General features: G+C 60.6%; 1 protein-coding gene across 1 annotated transcript in view; it reads left to right on the top strand.

The window, feature by feature from the left end:
- Positions 1–12,243, top strand: part of dll4 (delta-like 4 (Drosophila)) — a 58,537-nt gene that overhangs the window by 14,241 nt on the left and 32,053 nt on the right. Inside the window, exon 4 of the mRNA XM_068038390.1 lies at positions 11,215–11,478. Coding sequence (XP_067894491.1) covers positions 11,215–11,478 — 264 coding nt within the window. The remainder of the gene's footprint in view (positions 1–11,214; positions 11,479–12,243) is intronic.

The raw sequence follows: 12,243 nt of genomic DNA, 5'->3' as shown, positions 1-12,243 counted from the left end.
CCCGTGCCCCTGCTCTCTCCGTGCCCCTGCTCTCCCCGTGCCCCTGCTCTCTCCATGCCCCTGCTCTCTCTGTGCCCCTGCTCTCTCCATGCCCCTGCTCTCCCCGTGCCCCTGCTCTCTCCGTGCCCCTGCTCTCCCCGTGCCCCTGCTCTCTCCATGCCCCTGCTCTCCCCGTGCCCCTGCTCTCTCCCTGTCCCTGCTCTCTCTCTGTCCCTGCTCTCTCCATGTCCCTGCTGTCCCCGGGCACCTGCTCTCTCCCTGTCCCTGCTCTCCCCGTGCCCCTGCTCTCCCCGTGCCCCTACTCTCTCCATGTCCCTGCGCTCCCCGTGCCCCTGCTCTCTCCCTGTCCCTGCTCTCTCCATGTCCCTGCTCTCTCCCTGTCCCTGCTCTCTCCATGTCCCTGCTCTCCCCGTGCCCCTGCTCTCTCCATGTCCCTGCTCTCCCCGGGCACTGCTCTCTCCATGTCCCTGCTCTCTCCGTGCCCCTGCTCTCTCCATGTCCCTGCTCTCCCCGTGCCCCTGCTCTCTCCATGTCCCTGCTCTCCCCGTGCCCCTGCTCTCTCCATGTCCCTGCTCTCTTCATGTCCCTGCTCTCCCCGTGCCCCTGCTCTGTCCGTGTCCCTGCTCTCCCCGTGCCCCTGCTCTCTCCATGTCCCTGCTGTCTCCGTGCCCCTGCTCTCTCCATGTCCCTGCTCTCCCCGTGCCCCTGCTCTGTCCGTGTCCCTGCTCTCCCCGTGCCCCTGCTCTCTCCATGTCCCTGCTCTCTCCGTGCCCCTGCTCTCTCCGTCCCTGCTCTCCCCGTGCCCCTGCTCTCTCCATGTCCCTGCTCTCTCCCAGTCCCTGCTCTCTCCATGTCCCTGCTCTCCCGTGCCCCTGCTCTCTCCATGTCCCTGCTCTCTCCCTGTCCCTGCTCTCTCCATGTCCCTGCTCTCTCCATGCCCCTGCTCTCCCCGTGCCCCTGCTCTCTCCATGCCCCTGCTCTCCCCGTGCCCCTGCTCTCTCCATGCCCCTGCTCTCCCCGTGCCCCTGCTCTCTCCATGTCCCTGCTCTCTCCATGTCCCTGCTCTCTCCCTGTCCCTGCTCTCTCCATGTCCCTGCTCTCTCCATGCCCCTGCTCTCTCCATGTCCCTGCTCTCCCCGTGCCCCTGCTCTCTCCATGTCCCTGCTCTCTCCATGTCCCTGCTCACCCCAGGCACCTGCTCTCTCCAGGTCCCTGCTCTCTCCATGTCCCTGCTCTCCCCGTGCACCTGCTCTCTCCATGTCCCTGCTCTCCCTGTGCCCCTGCTCTCTCCATGTCCCTGCTCTCCCCGTGCCCCTGCTCTCTCCATGTCCCTGCTCTCCCTGTGCCCCTGCTCTCTCCATGCCCCTGCTCTCCCCGTGCCCCTGCTCTCTCCATGTCCCTGCTCTCCCCATGTCCCTGCTCTCCCCGGGCACCTGCTCTCTCCATGTCCCTGCTCTCCCCGGGCACCTGCTCCCTCCATGTCCCTGCTCTCCCCGGGCACCTGCTCTCTCCATGTCCCTGCTCTCCCCGGGCACCTGCTCTCTCCATGCCCCTGCTCTCTCCATGTTCCTGCTCTCCCCGTGCCCCTGCTCTCTCCATGTCCCTGCTGTCCCCGTGCCCCTGCTCTCCCCGTGCCCCTGCTCTCCCCATGCCCCTGCTCTCTCCTTGCCCCTGCTCTCTCCATGCCCCTGCTCTCTCCGTGCTCCTGCTCTCTCCCTGTCCCTTTTCTCTCCATGTCCCTGCTCTCTCCCCGTCCCTGCTCTCTCCATGTCCCTACTCTCTCCATGTCCCTGCTCTCTCCATGTCCCTACTCTCTCCGTACCTCTGCTCTCTCCATGTCCCTACTCTCTCCGTACCTCTGCTCTCTCCATGTCCCTGCTGTCCCCGGGCACCTGCTCTCTCCCTGTCCCTGCTCTCCCCGTGCCCCTGCTCTCCCCGTGCCCCTACTCTCTCCATGTCCCTGCGCTCCCCGTGCCCCTGCTCTCTCCCTGTCCCTGCTCTCTCCATGTCCCTGCTCTCTCCCTGTCCCTGCTCTCTCCATGTCCCTGCTCTCCCCGTGCCCCTGCTCTCTCCATGTCCCTGCTCTCCCCGGGCACTGCTCTCTCCATGTCCCTGCTCTCTCCGTGCCCCTGCTCTCTCCATGTCCCTGCTCTCCCCGTGCCCCTGCTCTCTCCATGTCCCTGCTCTCCCCGTGCCCCTGCTCTCTCCATGTCCCTGCTCTCTTCATGTCCCTGCTCTCCCCGTGCCCCTGCTCTGTCCGTGTCCCTGCTCTCCCCGTGCCCCTGCTCTCTCCATGTCCCTGCTGTCTCCGTGCCCCTGCTCTCTCCATGTCCCTGCTCTCCCCGTGCCCCTGCTCTGTCCGTGTCCCTGATCTCCCCGTGCCCCTGCTCTCTCCATGTCCCTGCTCTCTCCGTGCCCCTGCTCTCTCCGTCCCTGCTCTCCCCGTGCCCCTGCTCTCTCCATGTCCCTGCTCTCTCCCAGTCCCTGCTCTCTCCATGTCCCTGCTCTCCCGTGCCCCTGCTCTCTCTATGTCCCTGCTCTCTCCCTGTCCCTGCTCTCTCCATGTCCCTGCTCTCTCCATGCCCCTGCTCTCCCCGTGCCCCTGCTCTCTCCATGCCCCTGCTCTCCCCGTGCCCCTGCTCTCTCCATGTCCCTGCTCTCTCCATGTCCCTGCTCTCTCCCTGTCCCTGCTCTCTCCATGTCCCTGCTCTCTCCATGCCCCTGCTCTCTCCATGTCCCTGCTCTCCCCGTGCCCCTGCTCTCTCCATGTCCCTGCTCTCTCCATGTCCCTGCTCACCCCGGGCACCTGCTCTCTCCAGGTCCCTGCTCTCTCCATGTCCCTGCTCTCCCCGTGCCCCTGCTCTCTCCATGTCCCTGCTCTCTCCATGTCCCTGCTCACCCCAGGCACCTGCTCTCTCCAGGTCCCTGCTCTCTCCATGTCCCTGCTCTCCCCGTGCACCTGCTCTCTCCATGTCCCTGCTCTCCCTGTGCCCCTGCTCTCTCCATGTCCCTGCTCTCCCCGTGCCCCTGCTCTCTCCATGTCCCTGCTCTCCCCGTGCCCCTGCTCTCTCCATGCCCCTGCTCTCCCCGTGCCCCTGCTCTCTCCATGTCCCTGCTCTCCCCATGTCCCTGCTCTCCCCGGGCACCTGCTCTCTCCATGTCCCTGCTCTCCCCGGGCACCTGCTCCCTCCATGCCCCTGCTCTCTCCATGTCCCTGCTCTCCCCATGTCCCTGCTCTCCCCGGGCACCTGCTCTCTCCATGTCCCTGCTCTCCCCGGGCACCTGCTCTCTCCATGCCCCTGCTCTCTCCATGTTCCTGCTCTCCCCGTGCCCCTGCTCTCTCCATGTCCCTGCTGTCCCCGTGCCCCTGCTCTCCCCGTGCCCCTGCTCTCCCCATGCCCCTGCTCTCTCCTTGCCCCTGCTCTCTCCATGCCCCTGCTCTCTCCGTGCTCCTGCTCTCTCCCTGTCCCTTCTCTCTCCATGTCCCTGCTCTCTCCCCGTCCCTGCTCTCTCCATGTCCCTACTCTCTCCATGTCCCTGCTCTCTCCATGTCCCTACTCTCTCTGTACCTCTGCTCTCTCCATGTCCCTACTCTCTCCGTACCTCTGCTCTCTCCATGTCCCTGCTCTCCCCAGGCCCCTGCTCTCCCCGTGCCCCTGCTCTCCCCGTGCCCCTGCTCTCCCCATGCCCCTGCTCTCTCCATGTCCCTGCTCTCCCCAGGCCCCTGCTCTCCCCGTGCCCCTGCTCTGTCCGTGCCCTTGCTCTCCCCATGTCCCTGCTCTCTCCGTGCCCCTGCTCTCCCCATGTCCCTGCTCTCTCCATGTCCCTACTCACTCCGTACCCCTGCTCTCTCCCTGTCCCTGCTCTCTCCCTGTCCCTGCTCTCTCCCTGTCCCTGCTCTCTCCGTGCCCCTGCTCTCTCCATGTCCCTGCTCTCCCCAGGCCCCTGCTCTCCCCATGCCCCTGCTCTCCCCGTGCCCCTGCTCTCCCCATGTCCCTGCTCTCTCCGTGCCCCTGCTCTCCCCATGTCCCTGCTCTCTCCATGTCCCTACTCTCTCCATGCCCCTGCTCTCTCCGTGCCCCTGCTCTCCCCATGTCCCTGCTCTCTCCATGTCCCTACTCTCTCCGTGCCCCTGCTCTCCCCATGTCCCTGCTCTCTCCATATTCCTACTCTCTCCGTACCTCTGCTCTCTCCATGTCCCTACTCTCTCCGTGCCATTGCTCTCTCCGTGCCCCCGCTCTCTCCATGTCCCTACTCTCTCCGTGCCCCTGCTCTCCCCATGTCCCTGCTCTCTCCATATTCCTACTCTCTCCGTACCTCTGCTCTCTCCATGTCCCTACTCTCTCCGTGCCCCTGCTCTGTCCGTGTCCCTGCTCTCCCCGTGCCCCTGCTCTCTCCATGTCCCTGCTGTCTCCGTGCCCCTGCTCTCTCCATGTCCCTGCTCTCCCCGTGCCCCTGCTCTGTCCGTGTCCCTGCTCTCCCCGTGCCCCTGCTCTCTCCATGTCCCTGCTCTCTCCGTGCCCCTGCTCTCTCCATGTCCCTGCTCTCCCCGTGCCCCTGCTCTCTCCATGTCCCTGCTCTCTCCCTGTCCCTGCTCTCTCCATGTCCCTGCTCTCCCGTGCCCCTGCTCTCTCCATGTCCCTGCTCGCTCCCTGTCCCTGCTCTCTCCATGTCCCTGCTCTCTCCATGCCCCTGCTCTCCCCGTGCCCCTGCTCTCTCCATGCCCCTGCTCTCCCCGTGCCCCTGCTCTCTCCATGTCCCTGCTCTCTCCATGTCCCTGCTCTCTCCCTGTCCCTGCTCTCTCCATGTCCCTGCTCTCTCCATGCCCCTGCTCTCTCCATGTCCCTGCTCTCCCCGTGCTCCTGCTCTCTCCATGTCCCTGCTCTCTCCATGTCCCTGCTCACCCCGGGCACCTGCTCTCTCCAGGTCCCTGCTCTCTCCATGTCCCTGCTCTCCCCGTGCACCTGCTCTCTCCATGTCCCTGCTCTCCCTGTGCCCCTGCTCTCTCCATGTCCCTGCTCTCCCCGTGCCCCTGCTCTCTCCATGCCCCTGCTCTCCCCGTGCCCCTGCTCTCTCCATGTCCCTGCTCTCCCCATGTCCCTGCTCTCCCCGGGCACCTGCTCTCTCCATGTCCCTGCTCTCCCCGGACACCTGCTCCCTCCATGTCCCTGCTCTCCCCGGGCACCTGCTCTCTCCATGTCCCTGCTCTCCCCGGGCACCTGCTCTCTCCATGCCCCTGCTCTCTCCATGTTCCTGCTCTCCCCGTGCCCCTGCTCTCTCCATGTCCCTGCTGTCCCCGTGCCCCTGCTCTCCCCGTGCTCCTGCTCTCCCCATGCCCCTGCTCTCTCCTTGCCCCTGCTCTCTCCATGCCCCTGCTCTCTCCGTGCTCCTGCTCTCTCCCTGTCCCTTCTCTCTCCATGTCCCTGCTCTCTCCCCGTCCCTGCTCTCTCCATGTCCCTACTCTCTCCATGTCCCTGCTCTCTCCATGTCCCTACTCTCTCCGTACCTCTGCTCTCTCCATGTCCCTACTCTCTCCGTACCTCTGCTCTCTCCATGTCCCTGCTCTCCCCAGGCCCCTGCTCTCCCCGTGCCCCTGCTCTCCCCGTGCCCCTGCTCTCCCCATGCCCCTGCTCTCTCCATGTCCCTGCTCTCCCCAGGCCCCTGCTCTCCCCGTGCCCCTGCTCTGTCCGTGCCCTTGCTCTCCCCATGTCCTTGCTCTCTCCGTGCCCCTGCTCTCCCCATGTCCCTGCTCTCTCCATGTCCCTACTCACTCCGTACCCCTGCTCTCTCCCTGTCCCTGCTCTCTCCCTGTCCCTGCTCTCTCCGTGCCCCTGCTCTCTCCATGTCCCTGCTCTCCCCAGGCCCCTGCTCTCCCCATGCCCCTGCTCTCCCCGTGCCCCTGCTCTCCCCATGTCCCTGCTCTCTCCGTGCCCCTGCTCTCCCCATGTCCCTGCTCTCTCCGTGCCCCTGCTCTCTCCGTGCCCCTGCTCTCCCCATGTCCCTGCTCTCTCCATGTCCCTACTCTCTCCGTGCCCCTGCTCTCCCCATGTCCCTGCTCTCTCCATATTCCTACTCTCTCCGTACCTCTGCTCTCTCCATGTCCCTACTCTCTCCGTGCCCCTGCTCTCTCCGTGCCCCCGCTCTCTCCATGTCCCTACTCTCTCCGTGCCCCTGCTCTCCCCATGTCCCTGCTCTCTCCATATTCCTACTCTCTCCGTACCTCTGCTCTCTCCATGTCCCTACTCTCTCCGTGCCCCTGCTCTCTCCGTGCCCCTGCTCTCTCCATGTCCCTACTCTCTCCGTGCCCCTGCTCTCTCCGTGCCCCTGCTCTCTCCGTGCCCCTGCTCTCTCCATGTCCCTACTCTCTCCGTGCCCCTGCTCTCTCCATGTCCCTGCTCTCTCCGTGCCCCTGCTCTCTCCATGTCCCTACTCTCTCCGTGCCCCTGCTCTCTCCGTGCCCCTGCTCTCTCCGTGCCCCTGCTCTCTCCGTGTCCCTGCTCTCTCCGTGCCCCTGCTCTCTCCGTGCCCCTGCTCTCTCCGTGTCCCTACTCTCTCCGTGCCCCTGCTCTCTCCGTGTCCCTGCTCTCTCCCTGTCCCTGCTCTCTCCGTGCCCCTGCTCTCTCCGTGCCCCTGCTCTCTCCATGTCCCTACTCTCTCCGTGCCCCTACTCTCTCCGTGCCCCTGCTCTCTCCGTGCCCCTGCTCTCTCCGTGTCCCTACTCTCTCCGTGCCCCTACTCTCTCCGTGTCCCTGCTCTCTCCGTGCCCCTGCTCTCTCCGTGCTCCTGCTCTCTCCGTGCCCCTGCTCTCTCCGTGTCCCTACTCTCTCCGTGCCCCTACTCTCTCCGTGCCCCTGCTCTCTCCGTGCCCCTGCTCTCTCCGTGTCCCTACTCTCTCCGTGCCCCTGCTCTCTCCGTGCCCCTGCTCTCTCCGTGCCCCTACTCTCTCCGTGCCCCTGCTCTCTCCGTGTCCCTGCTCTCTCCATGCCCCTGCTCTCTCCATGTCCCTACTCTCTCCGTGTCCCTGCTCTCTCCGTGTCCCTGCTCTCTCCATGCCCCTGCTCTCTCCGTGCCCCTGCTCTCTCCGTGTCCCTGCTCTCTCCGTGTCCCTGCTCTCTCCGTGCCCCTGCTCTCTCCGTGCCCCTGCTCTCTCCGTGTCCCTGCTCTCTCCGTGTCCCTGCTCTCTCCGTGCCCCTGCTCTCTCCCTGTCCCTGCTCTCTCCGTGCCCCTGCTCTCTCCGTGTCCCTACTCTCTCCGTGCCCCTACTCTCTCCGTGTCCCTGCTCTCTCCGTGTCCCTGCTCTCTCCGTGCCCCTGCTCTCTCCATGTCCCTACTCTCTCCGTGCCCCTGCTCTCTCCGTGCCCCTGCTCTCTCCGTACCCCTGCTCTCTCCGTGCCCCTGCTCTCTCCGTACCCCTGCTCTCTCCGTGCCCCTGCTCTCTCCGTGCCCCTGCTCTCTCCGTGCCCCTGCTCTCTCCGTGTCCCTGCTCTCTCCGTGTCCCTACTCTCTCCGTGCCCCTACTCTCTCCGTGCCCCTGCTCTCTCCGTGCCCCTGCTCTCCCCATGCTGCTGCCAAAGACAGACTCTGTAGTGAGAAGCAGGAGCACCCATTTCACTGATCTCTTTCGGGGTTGTTTTTTTAAGAGGATTATTAAAACTCTCTTTACACCCAGCATCCATAATAATAGTATTATATATTGTAATTTAGATGGGAGGTGTGGGGTCTGTGATTACTTTTCCTTTCAAATAGGGGTCCTTCAACCAAAATAGTTTGAGAATCACTGGTTGAGACTGCTTTCAGTGCTGCCTGTCCTTTTGTCATTGCTGATGTTTGGATATGTGGCTTTCCATCCCTCATCTAAGTCATTAATAAATCTGGTTAGTAGTTGAGGCCCCAACACCGATAGCTGTGGGACTCCACTAGGCACATCCTGCCCAGGAGAGCACCTGTCCATTATCCCTACTCTCCGTCTCCTGCCACTCAACTAATTTCCTAACCAGGTCAATAAGTTGCCTTCAATTTCATGAGCTTCAACTTTAGTTAACAGTCTGTTATTAAGAACTTTATCAAATGTCCTCTGGCAGTTCCCTAACTCCAGGATCTGATTATCTCCATCACTCCAGAATCTGTGTGGACCAGTTTACAGCCATCACTCTAGGAACAGTATCACTCCATTATTCCAGAATCTACATGTCTCTATCACTCTGGATCAATTCAACTCCATCAGTCTGGAATCTGTGTATCTCTATCAGTTGTAGGGGAATCAAAGAACAGTCCGTGATGATAACAAGATTTGATCTGTAAAAGTTCCTTGTTTTCTGCATCCCGAAATGCCAGTTATTAGGGTTTTTGAGGGGTTCATTTTCTGGTTAAATTCTTATCCCCCACTCCCATGAGCTGCATTTAACTGCAATATCATTGGTTTTGGAACTCACATTAGGTTGAGGATTGCCCTGGATCAAGCTTGGCAATTGTCCCTGTCCTCTCCCGTTCCCTTCCTGCCCACCAGCCCTCAAGCCTTCTCATCCCCTCTGTCTGTGCCCCTTCTCCCATACACCCGCTCTCCCACCTCCCCACCCCCCACTCCTATCACCCCATTCTCATTCACCCCCTCCCTGCCAAGAACCCCTCCCATCCCATTAACCCACCCTCCCCCGCCCACCTCCTCCCATCCTCCTGCTTCCGCATCCCCCGTCCACCCCACCTGCTCCCACATCCCCTCTGCATTCCTGTCTCCGCATTCCCAACACCCCACCCATTCCCAGCTGCCTGACCCACAGACCCACACCACACGCACACACAGACCCACACACACACACACACAGACCCACACACACACAGACCCACACACACACACACACAGACCCACACACACCCAGACCCACACCACACACACACACAGACCCACACACACACAGACCCACACCACATGCACACACAGACCTACACACACACAGACCCACACACACACAGACCCACACCACACGCACACACAGACCCACACACACCCAGACCCACACCACACACACACACAGACCCACACACACACAGACCCACACCACATGCACACACAGACCTACACACACACAGACCCACACACACACAGACCCACACCACACGCACACACAGACCCACACACACACACACAGACCCACACCACACACACACACACACAGACCCACACCACACGCATACACAGACCCACACACACACACAGACCCACACCACACACACACACACACACACACACACACACACACACACACACAGACCCACACCACACACACACACACACACAGACCCACACACACAGAGACCCACACCACATGCACACACAGACCCACACACACACACACAGACCCACACACACACAGACCCACACCACATGCACACACAGACCCACACACACACAGACCCACACCACATGCACACACAGACCCACACACACACACATACAGACCCACACACACACAGACCCACACCACACACACACAGACCCACACACACACAGACCCACACCACATGCACACACAGACCCACACAAACACAGACCCACACCACATGCACACACAGACCCACACACACACACACAGACCCATACACACACACACACAGACCCACACCACACACACACAGACCCACACACACACAGACCCACACCACATGCACACACAGACCCACACACACACACACAGACCCACACACACACAGACCCACACACACACACACACACAGACCCACACACACACAGACCCACACCCATGCACACACAGACCCACACACACACACACACACACAGACCCACACACACACAGACCCACACCACACGCACACACAGACCCACACACACACAGACCCACACCACACACACACACAGACCCACACACACACAGACCCACACCACACGCACACAGACCCACACACACACACACACAGACCCACACACACACACAGACCCACACACACACACACACAGACCCACACACACACAGACCCACACCACACGCACACAGACCCACACACACACAGACCCACACACACACAGACCCACACCCATGCACACACAGACCCACACACACACACACACACACACACACACACAGACCCACACACACACAGACCCACACACACACACACACAGACCCACACCACACGCACACACAGACCCACACACACACAGACCCACACCACACGCACACAGACCCACACACACCCAGACCCACACCACACACACACACAGACCCACACACACACAGACCCACACCACACGCACACAGACCCACACACACACACACACAGACCTACACACACACAGACCCACACACACACACACAGACCCACACACACACAGACCCACACCACACGCACACAGACCCACACACACACAGACCCACACACACACAGACCCACACCACACGCACACAGACCCACACACACACAGACCCACACCACACGCACACAGACCCACACACACACAGACCCACACACACACAGACCCACACCCATGCACACACAGACCCACACACACACACACACACACACACACAGACCCACACACACACAGACCCACACCACACGCACACAGACCCACATACACACACACACAGACCCACACACACACACACAGACCCACACACACACAGACCCACACACACACACACACACACAGACCCACACACACACAGACCCACACCACACGCACACAGACCCACACACACACAGACCCACACACACACAGACCCACACCCATGCACACACAGACCCACACACACACACACACACACACACACACACAGACCCACACACACACAGACCCACACACACACACACACACACACAGAGACCCACACACACACAGACCCACACGCACACACACACAACCCACACATGCACGCACACATACAGACACACGCTGATTTGAGGAAGTTCCTTCTGAACATTTATCCAGTGTAGGTCCAGATGTCTGCAGTTAATAGGTGAACCTTCATGTCACTGGGAGTAAACCAGTGCCCATTTTGAATGACAGCTCCTGACTTTAATAGAAGTGGGTGTAATGATGGGAAGTACGGCATAAGAGAAGTGGGTTCGGGAGGCTGTGAGGGGCAGGTCTGCATTTGTTTTGCTAAAACCACTTGTAACCATGCCAAAAGTTTCTGTGTTCTTGTCTCACACACTTATCCATTTGCCCTGTGTTAACCCGGGTTGTTTGTTGTACAGATGTCACCAGCCCTGAGATGCTGATCAGTCGCTTTGCTATTCAGGGACGCCAGCCTGTGGGCATGGCCTGGTCCCGGGATGTCCTGCGAGGGGAGCACACCCAACTACACTACTCATACCGTGTGGTCTGCAGTCACCATTACTACGGCGAGGGATGCTCCGATTACTGCCGGCCCAGGAACGATACCTTCGGACACTACACCTGCGGCCAGGAGGGGCAGAGACTCTGCATGGCTGGCTGGGAGAACGAGTACTGCACACAACGTAAGGGAGAGGGATCCACACTGACCCAGCTAGGGAGTGGGAGAGAGGGGGAGAGGGAATGGCAAAGGATGGGAAGAGGGAGAGGAGATGGAGAGGGGTTTGAGGAAGAGGGAGGGGAGGGAAGGGTGAAGCGGAGGGGAGGGGAGTGGGAGAAGGTGAGAGGCACTATGAGTTATTACTGCCTCTGGTCTGTTAATACTGGAGATGATTACTGACACTGGGGGTGATTACTGACACTGGGGGTGATTACTGACACTGGAGATGATAACTGACACTGGGGGTGATTACTGACACTGTGGGTGATTACTGACACTGGAGATGATTGCTTACACTGGAGATGATTACTGACACTGGCGGTGCTGACTGACACTGGGGATGATGACTGACACTGGAGATGATTACTGACACTGTGGGTGATTACTGACACTGGGGATGATTACTGACACTGGGGATGATTACTGACACTGGGGGTGATTACTGACACTGTGGGTGATTACTGACACTGGAGATGATTGCTTACACTGGAGATGATTACTGACACTGGCGGTGCTGACTGACACTGGGGATGATGACTGACACTGGAGATGATTACTGACACTGTGGGTGATTACTGACACTGGGGATGATTACTGACACGAGATGATTACTGACACTGGGGATGATTACTGACACTGTGGGTGATTACTGACACTGGGGATGATTACTGACACTGGGGGTGATTACTGACACTGGAGATGATTACTGACATTGGGGGTGATGACTGAC

Source organism: Heterodontus francisci, chromosome 9, assembly GCF_036365525.1.
Source record: "Heterodontus francisci isolate sHetFra1 chromosome 9, sHetFra1.hap1, whole genome shotgun sequence".
Lineage (NCBI taxonomy): Eukaryota > Metazoa > Chordata > Chondrichthyes > Heterodontiformes > Heterodontidae > Heterodontus > Heterodontus francisci.
The sequence above is the reverse complement of the archived record's forward strand: the minus strand, read 5'-3'. Positions and strand labels throughout refer to the sequence as shown.